The following is a 16,382-nucleotide window of genomic DNA, read 5'->3' on the forward strand; positions in this document are numbered from 1 at the left end:
GGAGTCCAAGGTGTAGACGGTGAACGGGGGGGGGGACAGGACAGTCCCGTAGGGTCTCACTGTGTTGCTCACCACAATATCCCATCTGGACAGGCAGACTGTAATCCAGGATATTAGTGGAGCAGCCACCTGCATCTCCATAAATCTACTCCCTGGAAAAGCAGGTCGTACGGTGTTAAAGACACTGGAAAGATCAAAGAACATGACCCTCCTCTGTTCCTGATGCAGCCTCCTCTACTCTTAATAAGTACTGTATACCGTTCTAGATGCTGTTATGGGGCTGACCTCCCAGGGGAATGCCATGCAGACTGGGCACTGAGCATAAATTTGTGGTGCAGAAGGAAAGAGGGAGAGTAGGGGAGTGGTAGTGGTAGGAGGCCCGTCATAAATTGGGGAACAGTTTTGTTGTGTATCTCCTCTCCGCCAGGCCAAAGCAGAACTTCCCGGTCGTCAAATATTTTAATTCCCATTTCTGTTCCGGTTCTGACATGTCGATCCATGGCCAAGATGAGGCCACCCTCAGGGTGGAGGAGCAACACCTTATATTCCATCAGGTAGCCTCCAACCTGATGGGATGAATATCGATTTCTCATTCCGGTAAAGAAAAATCCTTCCTCCACCCCCCTTCTATTCCCCACAGTGGTGTCTTGCCTCTTCTCATCTGCCTAACACCTTCCCCTAGGTACCCTCCTCCTTCCCTTTCTCCCATGCTCCACTCTCCTCTCCTATCAGATTCCTTCCTCTCCAGCCCTTTACCCTTCCTATCCACCTGGCTTCACCTGTCACCTTTTAACCAGCCTCCTTCCCCTCCCACCTTTTTATTCTGGCATCTTCCCCCTTCCTTCCCAGTCCTGAGGAAGGGTCCAAGCCAGAAATATCGACTGTACTTTTTTCCGCCTGGTCTGCTGAGTTCCTCCAGCATTTCGTGTCTGTTGCTTCTGCAGAGTTTCTCGTGTTAGTGTTGCACTTTCCTTCGTTCCACTACTGCACCTGCAAGTTAACCATTAGGGATCCTGCGCAAGGATTCCCACATCCCTTTGCACCTACGATATTTGAATTTTCTCTCCGCTTAGGAAGGAGTCTCCACTTTTATTCCTTCCACCAAAGTGCATGGCTGTACACTTCCCGACACTCTCTGCCACTTCTTGGCCCATTCTCCGAATCTGTCCAAGTCTTTCTGCAGACTCCCTGCTTCCTCCGTGCTGTCTGCCCCTCCACCTAACTTTGTACAGGCAGTCCCCAGGTTACGTACGAGTTCTGTTCCTGAGTCCATATTTAAGTCGGAACAAGTACATCCGGTATTATTTAGCGTCAGTCAAACGTTTGTCTTAGTATATAGTATATATTTTACCTTTCTATGCATATAACACACTTAAGAAACATATGTATTCCAATAATTAAACCACTGCATTGCTTAGTAATAACAGTAGTTTTCATTGGGACAGGGCCTTTCAAATGCTCCATTACTCTCACTTTATCCGTTATCCTTTAAAATTGTTCCAATTGTTGACCAACTGTAGCCTAACGCTTTTCTAATGACTGATGGTGTTTCACCTCTTTCCAAACACTTTATTATTTCCACTTTATTTTCAATCGCGATCGCTTCCCGTCAATGGAACAGAAACACTGCGGGCGTTGGGTCCCAACCTCCGCCAGCTCCCGAGGTCCGCTGGGTCTTAAGGACCACCGCACTGAGACAGGCTGAATGGGACAAGTGGGGGCTGTGCTGGGTTTGCGTATTTAATCATCCACAATATTCCGCGTGAGAGTTTAAACAGGAGGTGGCAGTGTTTTTTTTTACGAGGTTGAGTTGCGAGCTCGATATCAACCCGGCACGGATGGTACAGGAGTCACTGGATCGACATCAAATCGGCACAGAAACCACCGTTCTCCAGCCCAGCGCTGATCTCACTGCAATGGGTGGGGGGGGCGGGTCAGGGTGAATCTTACTAAGAAAATTTTAAGCCAAATACAAAGCTAAACATTCAATACAGTGTCAACGGCAACGACTTAAAATGGCGGAAGGCGTTCTCCTTCCTCGGTTCGTAAGTACGAGTTGCCCGTAAGTCAGACGTTCGTAACTCGGGGTCGAACTGTATTGTCTGCAAATTTCCATCTGATCACTTCTGTCTTCTGTCCCAGCAGCAGGGCAGAGAAATCGGGATGCTGTGACGCAGCAGGGGAGGAAACAGAGGGTGTGAAGGAGAGAGGCCGAGTCCACTTGTCACCCGAGGCGCCGGTGGTCGTGATTCCTAGCCAGAACGTTCCCGAGCCGTTGGCAAGCGACTCCGATTCCGACCCAATGCAGTATTGGAATGACTCGGATGAGGAGGACGATGAGGAATCGTTAAACAGTAAGAGACTAGATCCCCTGACGGCAGGGTTATCAATTGAGGCCGCTCGGCCCACTTCCATCTGCTTCCCCACTTGGTGTACCCGAACCTGCCCTCCACCCAAGCTCACTGCCCTGTCCAGTCCCACTTATTGACGTCAAATCATTTGCTGTTCAATATGAATAGTTAATGCAGAGCACCCCAGTGGCCATTCCCCTCAATAATAAGTATACAGTTTTGAATACTGTTGTGGGAGATGACTCCCAGGGGAACGCCATGCAGACTGGGTTACTGGCACTGAGAGAACGTCTGTGGTGCAGAAGGAAAGAGAGAGAAGAAGGGAACGGGAGTGATAGGGGACTCGATAGTGAGGGGAACAGACAGGAGATTCTGTGAAAGTGAATGAGATACCCAGATGGTAAGGGCTAGGGATGTTTTGGATTATGTCCACAGCATTTTGGAGAGGGAGGGAGAGCAGCCAGATGTCTTGATACTTACTGGTACATAGACACAGGAAGGAAAGATAAAAGGTCCTGAAGAGAGAATTTAGAGGGCTAGATAGAAGGCTGAGAAACGGGACGTCCTGGGTAGTAATTTCTGGATCGCTACCTGTGCCATGCGCCAGTGAGGGTAGAAGCAGGATGGTTTGCAGATCAATGTGTAGCTGTGAAGCTGGTGCAGAGGGCAGGGCTTTGGGTTCTTGGATCATTGGGATCTCTCCTGGGGGTGGTATGACCTGTACAAAAGTGACAGGTTGCACCTGAGCCACCTGAATATTCTCATGGGCAGGTTTGTTAGAGCTGTTGGGGACGGTTTAAACTAATTTGGCAAGGGGGTGGGAATGGGGGTGGGAATTGGAGTGAAGGGACTCGGCATAGAATGAATGGTAATAAAGCAAAAATAGCCTGCAGTCAGGCTGTCAGGAAGGGCAGCCAGATGATGGGGCAAAATTGCAGCCACCAAGCTGAATATCAGTGCATTAAGGATGCAGAATCAAAAAGGTATGAGGAAAGGAATGGAGGGTTTTGGGCTGAGTGCGGGTCGGTGGGACTACGTGAGAGTAAGCGTTCGGCACGGACTAGAAGGGCCAAGATGGCCTGTTTCCGTGCTGTAATTCTTATATGGTTATATGTTGCAGCCATCACTGAATCGTGGCTGAAGGATGGTTGTAGTTGGGGGCTGAATATCCAAGGTTACACGTTGTATCGGAGGGATAGGAAGGTAGGCAGAGGGGATGCTGTGGCTCTGCTGGTAATGAATGGCAGCAAATTAGTAGAAAGATGTGACATAGGATGGAAGATGTTGAATGCTTGTAGGTTGAGTTGGGAAACTGCAAGGGTAAAAGGACCCTGGTGGTAGGTATACACAGGCTTTCCAGTGGTAGCTGGGATGTGGACCACAGGTTACAAGAGGAAATAGAAAAGGTGCGTCAAAAGGGCAATGGTATGGTAGTCATGGGAGATTTCAACATACAGGTCGATTGGGAAAATCTGTTTGGAAATGGGTCTCAAGAGAGTGAGTTTGTTGAATGCGTACAAGATGGCTTTTTAGAGCAGTTTGTCATTGAAACTACTAAAGGCACTGGATTGGGTGTTTTTTAATGAACCAAGTGTGATTGGGGAGCTTAAGGTAAAAGAGTCCTTAGGAGACAGTGATCACAATATAATTGAGTTCAACTTTAAATTTGATAGGGAGAAAGTAAAGTCAGATGTGGCAGTATTTCAGTGGAGTAAATAATTTCAGTGGTATGAGAGAAGAGTTGGCCAAAGTAAATTGGAAGGAGATACTGACAGGGATGCTGCTCAGTCCGCTGTTCCTCCAGCAGAGTATCTGTTGTTCACTGTACAGCACAGGAAAAGGCCCTTCGGCCCACAATGTTGTGGCGAACCAATTAAATGGGCAACCTAACTAATCCCCTCCGCCTTCCATTTTCCTCACATTCATGTATCTATCGAATCATGTCTTTAAAGTCCTTAAAGTTTCTATCTCTACCACCACCACAGGCAGCATATTCCAGTCACACACCAGTCTCGGTGTAAAATAATCTTGCCCCCACATCTCCTTTGAAGATGCCCTCTTTCACATTAAATTTATGTCCTTGGTATTAGATATTTCTACACTGGGAAAAAGATACTGTCTGTCACTCTATCTGAGCCTCTCATAATCTATAAACTTCTATCAGATTTCTGTCTCACCCTTAACCACACCAGAGAAAACAGCAGGTTTACTCAGACTCTTGTTACAGCACATGACCTCTAATCCAGGCAGCACCCTGGTAAACCTCTTGTACCCTCTCCAAAATCCTCGACCTCTATTGTACGTTGGGGTGACCAGAACTGAATGCAGTATTCCAGCTGCGGCCCAACTCATCGTCATCGTCATGGGCCATGGCGTATGACCCGGGCAGTCGTGGTCTTGACAAATTTTTTTGCAGAAGTGGTTTGCCATTGTCTTCTTCTGGGATGTGACTTTGTAAGAAGGGTGACCCCAGCCATTATCAAAACTCTTAATAGATTGTCTGTCTGGTGTCAGTAGTTGCAGAACAAAAACTTGAAATGTACACCGGCTGCTCGTATGACAATCCAGTCCCTGCACCCGTGGCTTCCTTGACGTAACTGTGATGGGGGCATGGGGGGCAGGGGTGAGGGCTGAGCAGGTGCTACTCCTTGCCAGAGTGTGACGTGCAGGCAAGCAGAGGGAACAAGCACCTTACGCCTCCTTTTATAGAGATGTATCTCCACCCCATCACTCAGTAGCCTAACCAGAGTTTTATAAAAGCTGCAACAGAACTTGCTAACTTTTGAGCTCAGCGCCTCAACTAATAAAGGCAGACATGTGTTTTCTCAAGCACCCTATTACTTTCGGGAAGCTGTGAACTCGAACCCCAAGATCCCTCTGCTCTAGTGAAGACAGGCCTGTTTGATCCAGTCTCTCCTTGACCATCATTGCCTCAGTACAAGCTCTCAGCCTGGTGAACCTTCAAAGTCCAAAATAAAATTTATTATCAGCGTACATACACGTCACCACATTCAACCCTGTGATTCTTCTTCCTGCAGGCAAACTCAGCAAATCTATAGAACAGGAACTGTAAGCAGGATCGATGAACAACAAACTGTGCAAATATAAATGAACAGCAGTAAATAATGAGCATGAAATAAGAAGATAAAGAGTCCTTAAAATGAGACCATTGGTTGTGGGAGCACCAGAGATGGAATGAGTGTCGTTATCCCCTTTTGTTCAAGAGCCTGACTGACGGTTGTGAGGTGGTCACTGTTCTTGAACCTGGTGGTGTCAGTCCTGAGGTACCAGTGCCTTCTATCTGACTGCAGCAGTGAGATGATGGCCTGGGTGGTGAGGATCGTTGACGATGTACGCTGCTTTTCTACGACATTTCGTGTAGACGTGCTCAATGGCTGGGGAAGGGTTTACCCATGATGCACTGGGCAGAATCCGCTAGCCCTTCGCAGGACTTTTCTTCTCAAAGGCAATGGTGTTCCCACACCAGCCAGTCAGCACAGTTTCCACCGCACAGCTTCCCGAGGTTTTCGGTGACATGCCCAACCTCCACAGACTCCTGAGGAAGGAGAAGGGACACCAGCCAGTCAGCACAGTTTCCACCGCACTCCCGAGGTTTTCGGTGACATGCCCAACCTCCACAGACTCCTGAGGAAGGAGAAGGGCTGCCGTGCTTTCTGTCCAGGCCAGGTCCTCTGAGATGGTGACACCCAGGAATTTAAAATTACTGACACTCTCCGCTTCTGATCCTCCAATGATTCCTGGCTAATGGATTTTTGGTTTCCCTTTCCTGATGTCTACTATCAGTTCATTTAAGTTGACTGAGAGGTTGTTGTTATGACACCACTCAGCTAAATTTTCAATCTCCCTCCTGTACGCTGATTCATCACCACCTTTGATACAGCCCACTGCAGTGGTGTCATCAGCAATCTTGTATAACATGTTGGAGCTGTACTCAGCCAGATAGTCACAGGTGTAAAGCGAGCAGAACAGGGGGCTAAGCACACAGGCCTGTGTGTACCTGTGCTGATTGTGGAGGTGAAGTCTTTGCCAGAATGAACTTACTGGGTCTACAAGTGAGGAACTGCAGGATCTGAAGATGTTGCTACCCCTATGGCAGGTATTCTTCCTGAGAGACAGGGACCAAAACTGCTCACCACCATTCACGGTTGGTCTCATCGCAGTTGTAAGCAAGAGGTCCCTGCTTCTCTGAATATTCTGCCTGGAGGTCGATGACCCGTGGTCTTCCACCGGGATCTGTTCTAGGACTCCCGCTCTTTGTGACTTTTATAAGTGATTTGGATGAGGAAACAGGATGTAATGTTGAGCCTTTATAAAGCAACCAGTGAGGCCTCACTTGGAATATTGTGTGCGGTTCTGGGCCCCTTATCTCAGAAATGATTTGCTGATACTGGAGAGGGTTCAAAGGAGACTCATGAAAATGATTCTGGGATTGAACAAGTTATCATATGAGGAGTGTTTGATGGCTCTGGGCCTGCACTCACTGAAATTCAGAAGAATGAGGGAGGATCTCATTCAAACCTATTGAATGTTAGAAGGCCTCAAATGAGTGAATATGGAGAGGATGTTTCTAGAGTGGTGGAGTCTAGGACCAGAGGATACCGCCTCAGAATAGAGGGACATCCATTTAGAATAGAGATGAAGAATTTCTTTAGCCAGAGTGTGGTTAATCTGTGGAATTCATTACCACGGGCAGCTGTGGAGGCCAAGTCTTTGGGTATATTTGAGGCAGAGGTTGATAGACTCTTGATTGGTCAGGGCGTAAAGGGTTACTGGGAGAAGGCAGGAGAATGAGGCTGAGAGGGAAATGGATCAACCATGATGAAATGGCGGAGCAGACTTGATGGCCCACATGGCCTAATTCTGCTCCTACATATGGTCTCAGTGAAGGGTGGGCTAGGAAGTTTGCAGATGACGCAAAGGTTGGTGGTGTGGAAAATCAGAATCCGGTTCACTGGCATATGTCGTGAATTATGTTTTGCAGAAAGATAATATTGAGGTAGTGTTCATGGGTTCATTGTCCATTGACAAATTTGATGATGGAGAGAAGAAGCTGTTTCTGAAAGGTTGAATGTGTGTCTTCAGGCTCCTGTACCTCCTCCCTGATGGTAGCAATGAGAAGAGGTCATGTCCTGGGTGATGGGGATCCTTGATGACAGATGCCACCTTTTTGAGGCGTAGAAAGTCGCCGGAGGTGACAAGGGTGCAGAGGTGGGCTGAGCAGTGACAGATGGAGTTCAGCTTGGAAAAGTGAAGTGGTTCTCTTTAGAAGGTCAAAATTGAAGGCAGGGTACAGGGTGAATGGCAGGATTCTTCGCAGTGTGGAGGAACAGAGGGATCTTGGGGTCCACATCCAAAGATCCCTCGAAGTCAGTTGGTAGGGTGTGTTGTGTTGGCCTTCATCAGTCAGGGAATTGTTCTACGTGCTTAGCTCCCTGCTCTGTTTGCTTTACACTTATGACTGTGAGGCTAAGTACAGCTCCAATGCCGCATTTAAGTTTGCTGATGACACCACTGTCGCAGGCTGAATCAAAGGTGGTGATGAATCAGCGTACAGGAGGGAGATCGAAAATCTGCCCGAGTGGTGCTACTACAACAACAACCTCTTTCTCAACGTCAGCAAAACCAAGAAGCTGATTGTTGACTTCAGCAGGAGGAAACTGAAGGTACATGAGCCAGTCCTGCTCCTGACCGGGGGATCAGAGGTGGGAAGGATCAGCAACTATAAATTACTCTGTGGTATCATTTCAGAGGATCTGTCCGGGGTCCAGCGCAAGTGCCAGTATGAAGAAAGCACAACAGGGATTCTGCTTTCAGAATCAGAATCAGGTTTATTATCACTGGCATGTGACGGGAAATTTGTTAACCTAGCAGCAGCAGCAATACATAATATAGAAGAGATAAATAAATAATAATAATTAATAAACAAGTAAATCAATTACAGTATACATATATTGAATAGGTTAAAATACGTGCAGAAAACAGAAATGCTATATATTAAAGAAGTGAGGTAGTGTCCAAAGATTCAATATAAGAATCGAATGGCAGGGGGAAGAAGCTGTTCCTGAATCGCTGAGTTCTGCGATGTTTGCGTAGAGTCTACATGCCATCGAAAACTTTGACAAAGTTCTATAGATGTGTGTGGAGAGTAAATTGACTGGCCGCATCGTGGCTTGGTACGGAAACACCGGTGGCCTTGATGCTACATAAAGTAGTGGATACGACCCAGTCCATCACAGGTAAAACCCTCCCAACCATTGAGCGATGTCCCTGGAAATAACAACCATCCAGGCCACGCTCTCTTCTAGCCTCTGCCATCAGGAAGAGGGTACAGGAGCTTCAGGACCCACCCCAGTAGGTTCAGGAACAGTTATTACACCTCAGCCATCAGGCTATTGAGCCAGATCGGATAACTTCACTCAACTTCACTTGTCCCATCACTGAACTGTTCACATAACCTATAGACTCACTTTCAAGGACTCTTCATCTCTAGTTCTTGATATTTATTATATATTTATTGTTATTACTTCACTTTTTTGTTGTTTCTTTGTTTTTACTGCGAATGCCCGCAAGTATAGTATTCGCAGTTTTTACTGCTAATGCCTGCAATCTCAGGATAGTATATGGTGACGTTTATGTACTTTGAGAATAAATTTGCTTTGAAATTTAAACTTTTTGAATTTTGATTGAGTTCAATACCACAAGGTAATGTTGCAGCTCTATAAAACCCTGGTTCGACCACACTTGGAATATTGTGTTCAGTTCTGGTCACCTCATAATAGGAAGGATGTGGAAGCTGTGGAGAAGGTGCAAAGGAGATTTACCAGGATGCTGCCTGGATTAGAGAGCATGTCTTATGAGGATAGATAGAGCGAAGGAGAATGAGACATAACTTGATGAGAGGTGTACAAGATGATAAGAGGCATAGATTGAGTAGAAACATTTTCCCAGGGCAGAATAGGTTCCGAGACATATGTAATTTTAAAGTGATTGGAGGAAATTATAGGAGATAACAGATGTAGGTTTTTTTTTACACAGAGTGTGTGAAATGTGCTTCCAGGGGTGGTGGGGGGGGAAGATAAATTAGGGGAGTTTAAGAAACTGTCAGAGAGGCACATAGATGATAGAAAAATGGAGGGCTCTGTGGGAAAACATGGTGATTTTAGTGTAAGTTAAAATGTTGACACATGGTGAGCCAAGAAGCCTGGCCTGTGCAGTAATTGACAGCGTTGTGATGTTCTGTGTTTAATACATTGCATAATAGACCCTTCCAGCCACCCTGTCCAGCAATCTCCCGATTTAATCACAGGACAATTTACAATGACCAGTTAACCTACCGACCCACATACCTTTGGACTGTGGGAGGAAACTGGAGCACCCGGAGGAAACCATGGAAAATGTGCAAACTCCTTACAGATAGCAGTGGGAATTAAACCCGGGTTGCTGGTACTGTACAGTGGTGTGCTAACCATGACACGGTGTCCGACACAAATCGGCTTCAGACCATAAATCAGTGATCACAAGGAACTACAGAGAGTTATGGACTCAGCTCAGCACATCACTAAAACCAGCCTCACCACTAGAGTTTTATACATCTGCAACATGGAAGGTCAAGTGTGGGCATGATGGGCTGTATGGCCTCCTTCTGTGACATAAGAAGAAGAAATGATCGTGGGTGTTGTAACAGGTTCAGAGGTTCATTTTATTGTCAGTTATGCATGTACAGTACAACTCAGGTATTCGTCTTCTCCAGATAGTCATGAAATATAAAAAAAAGCTATGTGAGGCATTGAAAGAAAGGACATCAGCACCCTCCCCACGTGAAAAAGAAACAAAATTTACAAACCCCAAATCCCTTCACCCCTTCCCTCACACAGAAAAACCTAAAAGGTTGCCTACCCAGAAACAGCAGCCAGATCATCCAAAACCCCAACCCCTTCCCTCGCAAAAAAGAACAGCCACAATAGTATCAAACCCCAACCCTGTCTCTCACACACAGAAACCAAGAGTTCGCCCACACAGACCCCAATCCACCAATCAGCAACAAGAAAGAAAACTGACGGAGAGCAAAATAAAATACTGTCGGCCTTCCTTATCCACGGGGGATTGGTTCCGAGACCCCCCCATGGATACCAAAAAACATGGATGCTCAAGTCCCTTATTTAACCTGTTTCAGTGCGGTGGATCTTAGGACCCAGCGGAACCCTGGACTTTATTTAACATGCTCAGTGCAGTGGACATTAGGACACGGCGGTGCAGCTCTGAATCCGCAGTGTTTCTGTTCAAGAAAATAATCACAATCACGACTGAAAATAAGTTGGAAGTAATAAAGTGATCGGAAAGAGGTGAAACATCATCGGTCGTTGGAAAAGCATTAGGCTACAGTCGGTCAACAATCAGAACAATTTTAATGGAGCATTTGAAAGGCCCTGCCCCCATGAAAGCTACAATTATTATTAAGCAATGCAGTGGTTTAATTATCAAAATACACATGTTTCTTGTGTTTTATATGCATAGAAAGGTAAAATATGCACTATATACTAAGAAAAACGTTTGACTAACTGACGCTAAATAATACCGGATGTACCTGTTCCGACTTCAAATCCGACTTAAAGTTGGACTCAGGAACGGAACTCATTCATAATCCGGGGACTGCCTGTACTTTTAAGTCATTTCTAGATTACTTATAATACCTAATACAATGTAAATGCTGTAAATAGCTGTTTTACTGTATCATTTAGGGAATAATGACAAGAAAAAATAGTCTGTACGTGCTCAAGCAACGAGTGTTGGAGAGAGAATTTCCAGGTTTTCCCGATCCGCAGTTGGTTGAATCCATACATTCGGAATCTGCGGATAAGGAGGGCCGACTGTACAGCCCAACAAACACATAAATCTTAGAATTTTGAAACATCCCTCTGTCAGAGTGTCCACTCAAACTCAGTCCTTCTGTTAAGAGCAACCACCGCACCATTAACCTGCGACCTCAAAGCACCACTGACCCCAGCTTCAACTGGCACCAACTGGTGGCCTCCATTGTGACTGACGACTGAGCTCCTCTGCATTCACCTCTATGCCTCAGTCTTCTTCCACACTGCGGAATAGAGTTGATCCCCGGCTCTGATCTCCTGCACGTGCTCGCGGTCCTTTCCCGACAGCAGAGCGTTAGGTCGTTCGATTGAACTACAAACTGCACGTTACAGGCTCCAACAGCTTGCAAAGCACAGTCACAACAAAGGTAACAAGCAGAAGGCATAGAAAAGGTGAAATCATTGAAGAGATAGACTAACTGGAAGATTTTGGCTGAGGAATTGTTGTTCGCTGGCGCCATCTTGACTGGAAATCTGAACTCTGAGGGGCAGATCTCCTTCCTGAGGACTGTTCTCGGTGGGGTGGGGGGTGGAATGCAGAATAAAATCAGGCTTCTTATAGAATCAGATTTAATATCACCGGCACGTCGTGAAATTCGTTAACTTTGCAGCATCAGTACTATGCAATAAATAATAATAGAGAGAGGAAGGAACTGTGAATTACAGTACATATATAGAAATGAATATGCTTACTGTAATTCAGTTCTTTTCACTATAAAATAGTTAAATAAGTAGTGCAAGAAGATAAAAATAGAAAAACTAATCGGGTAGTATTCATGGGCTGTGTCCATTTGGAAATCAGGTGGCAGAGGGGAAGAAGCTGTTCCTGAATGGTTGAGTGTGTGTCTTCAGGCTCCTGTACCTCCTCCCTGATGGCAGAGGGGAAGAAGCTGTTCCTGAATCGTTGAGTGTGTGTCTTCAGGCTCCTGTACCTCCTTCCTGATGGTAACAATGAGAAGAGGGTACATGCGTCCTTAATGATGGACGCTGCCTTTTTGAGGCATCGCTCCTTGCAGATGTCCTGGGTACCACGGAGGCTGGTACCCATGATGGAGCTGACTTAGTTCACAACTCTCTGAGGCTTATTTCGATCCTGTGCAGAGCCCCCCCGCCCACCACCGTAGCAGGTGGTGATGCAGCCAGTTAGAATGCTGTCCACGGTACAGCGGCACAGTGCAACACTTAAAAAAACACTGTCCATTACAATAAGAAATATCAAACAAAATAACTTGTGCAAAAAGAGAACAACATAGTGAGCTGGTGATGGGTTCGTGGACTGTTCAGAAATCTAATGGCAGTGGGGAAGAAGCTAGTCCTAAAACATGATGTATGTGTGTGTGTGTTATCAGGCTCCGGTACCTCCTCTTTGATGATGGCAATGGGTAGAGGGTGTGCCCTGGGTGGAGAGGGTCCTAATTATGGATGACACCTTCGTGAGCCTTTTGAAAATGACTGTAGGCTACAATAAGTTCGGACAGATAGATAGAGACAGACAGAGAGGGAGAATGAGACAGAGAGGGAGAACAAGAGACTGCTAGATATTACAAAGGACAATTAATGACACAGTGTTCATGGACCATTGAAAAATATGATAGTGGAGGGGAAGAAGCTGTTCCTAAATCACTGAGTCTTTAGGCTCCTGTACCAACCAGCCAACCAGCTGGCATAGGTTTTTGTGCCCAGCTAGTTATGCCAGTGGTTGTGCCTGAACCTCTGTGTGGGTGGGTTGCAGTCTGCACAACCTTGTGCTGAATTAATCCCGTCCCTACCTCCGCACCCTCCACCGGCCCCATCCGCTCCCCTGGCTCGAGTGGTGCCTGCACTGATGCCCTTGCCTCCCCCACCCAACCGGGCCCAGGCTTGGCTAATCCCAGGGTTGTCATCTGCCAGGTGCGCTAGCCATCAAGATCCGGCGGAGGGACACACTCGCCAGCAAACTGCGCCAGCGGCCCAGCAAACAGGAGCTGGAGGAGAAGAACATTCTGCCCCGCACATCCAGTGAGGAGTGGACCGAGCTGCGGCAGCAGATCGGGAACAAGCTTATCAGGTAGGCCATCTTGTTTGGAATATTGTGCTCAGTTCAGGCCACCCCAGTAGATCACGGGCCCCCGCCTACCCCGACTCAGCGTACCTGATAAAGCAGCCACTGACTGTTCATGATCTTCTGCTGCTGCAGCCCATTCATTTCAAGGTTCAATGTGTTGTACATTCAGAGATGCTCTTCTGCACACCAATGTTGTATCGCACGGTTACCTGAGTTACTGTCACCTTCCTGTCGGCTTGAACCGTTCTCCCCTGGCCTCTCTCATTAACCAGGTGTTTTCTCCCACAGAACTGATGCTCACTGAATGTTTTTTTTTGTATTTCACACCATCTTCTGAGAGCTCTAGAGAGTGTTGTGTGTGAAAATCCCAGGAGATCAGCAGTTTCTGAGATACTCAGACCACCCCGTCTGGCACCACCAATCATTCCACGGTCAAAGTCACTAAGGTCACATTTCTTCCACATTCTGATGTTTGGTCTGAACAACAACTGAACCTCTTGACCATGTCAGCATGCTTTTGTGCATTGAGTTGCTGCCACATGATTGGCTGATGAGATATTTGCATTCACAAGCATGTGTACCTAATAAAGTGGCCACTAAGTGGAAATACAGGAAGGTGCTGGAAAAAGGCCGTCGACAATACCACGAAGGATCTTACCCACCCTGCTCACGGACCTTTTGCCCCACTCAGATATAGCTTCCATACTTCCCCAAAGCCGTCAGGCTGATAAGCACCTCCCCTCACTGACGCACCCCACCGCATCCCCCACCCACCACCGTTAGATATACAAGAGAAAATCTGCAGATCTGTAAATCCGAGCAACACACACAAAATTCTGGAGGACCTCAGCAGGCCAGGCAGCACCTGAAAAAGAGTACAGTCGACGTTTTGGGCCGAGACCTTCAGCAGGATAGATAACTTATCTTGTGTCACGTTATGTATGACCATGTTTAAACTTAAGTAAAGCTAATCTCTTGACTCTTCAGTTTTTTTAAACCTCACACATGAAATGTGTCATTTGTATCAGCAACCATCACAGTCCAAAGATGTGCTGGGTCCAGTCCAGGAGTGTCCCACACTTCTCGTACCAACAGAGCACGCCCACGGCTTACTACCCTAAATGTAAACCTTCGGACTGTGGGAGGAAACCCTCACGGTAACGGGGAGAACAGACAATGGCAGGAATCAAACCCTTATCTTACTTTCCCCAAGCCATCGGACTGATTAACACCTCCAGCCATTAACCACCCCCTATCTTATAGTTCAAGTTCAACTGTCAGTCAATCGCACACAAGAATATCTCCCCGGGCAGTGACAGCAGGCAACCTCACGAGATGAGGACCTGGTCTGTGTGACAGCCGAGACCATGTAAGTCCCTCGCCATCGTTCACGCCAGTGAACTGGACTTGCGGAATTCCACATTCCCAATGTCCAGCAAGGCCTTGCAATCACCAGAAACATGCTGGCACTGTAATAGTCACATACCACCCCAGCCAATCTTAAAAAGAGCCTAACTGGAATAATAACAGAACTTAAATGTTTAACTCCGACTACCTATTAAATGCCCCCAATGGCATGTGTCTTAAACAGCCTCTGACATTCAGTGTCCAGCCCCTAGCCTTCATGTGTGGCTTTGCTACTCAACCTGACGGAACCATTTCCACTGACAGGGGAAGGGGCAAAGGTGGGCTGCTGGTGCCTTAAAACCATCGGTTTGGGCAGGTGGTGGGCAGCTCAGCTAGGAAACGGAAAACTCTGATCTCAAACCTCCGCTGCCTTGGGGCTATACCCACTCACGGGGAAGGCTTCGGAGTAAACCCCGAGGGAAGGACCTGGAGCTGGAGTCCCTAAGGCAGTCCTACATCGAGTTTAACGTTGACAGGCAACTCCTGCAACGTCACTGGGGCCAAACTGTATCAGTCTCTGCCTTTCCTTTGAATCCATCAGCTGCCTGAAGAGGGGGAGCCTCTCTATATCATACTTCCCTGGCCTGCATGCCACAGCTGATTGGCAACCTCCATGACCAACCCTGACCAATTGAGGCCTCAAATCATCTACAGTAATTCAGTTAAATTTGACTTGGAGGTGCAGACCTTCCCGTTTCCCTTGGGGAATACATTGCATCTGGACCTAGCTGGCTTCCTTTGCCTGTCTTCCCAGAGGGACTTGAAAGTGGCGTCACAGGCGGGTAGTGTCAGTGAGAGCTTTATTGGCCTTCATAAGTCAAAGTATCGAGCGCAGGAGATGGGATGTAATGTTGAGGTTGCATGAGGTGCTGATGAGACCTAGTCTGGAGTATTGTGTGCAGTTTTGGTCACCTACTTACAGGAAAGATATCAATAAGATTGAAAAAGTGAAGAGAAAATTTACAAGGACATTGCCAGGACTTGAGGACCTGAGTTATTGGTAAAGTTTGAATAGATTAGGACTTTATTCCATGGAGTTTAGGAGAAGGAGAGCAGATCTGATAGAAGGATACAAAATTATGAGGGATATTGATAGGGTTAATGCAAGCCAGCTTTTTCCAGTGAGGATGGGTAAGACTAAAACTAGAGGTTATAAGGGTGAAAAGTGAAATATTTAGGGGGAACGTGAAGGGGAAACTTCTTCACTCAGAGGGTGGTGAGTGTGTGGAACAAGTGGCTAGTGAAAGTGGTGGCTAGATAGGGTTGAATTTCAAAATTTAGGAGTAAGGCGGGCTAAGTTCTGGGTGCAGGTCGATGGGACTGGGCTGAGTAATACTTCAGCACGGACTAGATGGGCCAAACAGCCTGTTTATGTTGTGCAGTGTTCCGTGACTCTGTGATCTGTACTGAGAGAATATTTCTGCCCACCCTCACTGAGGATGCAGATGGGGCAGCGATTTGATGCGATACTTGAGAAAAGGCAGCCTGACCTGTTGAGATCCTCCAGCGTTCTGTATGTGTTGCTCCAGCAGTCTCTGTGTGGTGAATGGAGCCTCAGCCCCCACCCACTGACACTCATCACTGTGACACCACCGGACAAATAAAGGGTGCCTTTGTGCGAGGACTTTTATCAAAGTGTCAAGCATTTAGCAAGCGTCAGGGACTGATTGACTACTAACATACCCATTGTAA

The 16,382-nt window shown here is 46.9% G+C and overlaps 1 protein-coding gene across 2 annotated transcripts in view; it reads left to right on the plus strand.

Moving 5' to 3' along the window:
* LOC132402607 (phosphatase and actin regulator 2-like) overlaps positions 1-16,382 on the plus strand; it is a 66,454-nt gene that overhangs the window by 31,596 nt on the left and 18,476 nt on the right. Inside the window, exons 5-6 of one of the 2 annotated variants that reach the window (XM_059985511.1) lie at positions 2,143-2,354; positions 13,130-13,286. In XM_059985511.1, coding sequence (XP_059841494.1) covers positions 2,143-2,354; positions 13,130-13,286 — 369 coding nt within the window. The remainder of the gene's footprint in view (positions 1-2,142; positions 2,355-13,129; positions 13,287-16,382) is intronic. The other variant, XM_059985512.1, reaches the window with a different exon arrangement.

This window comes from Hypanus sabinus, chromosome 12 (genome assembly GCF_030144855.1).
Source record: "Hypanus sabinus isolate sHypSab1 chromosome 12, sHypSab1.hap1, whole genome shotgun sequence".
Classification (NCBI taxonomy): Eukaryota; Metazoa; Chordata; class Chondrichthyes; order Myliobatiformes; family Dasyatidae; genus Hypanus; species Hypanus sabinus.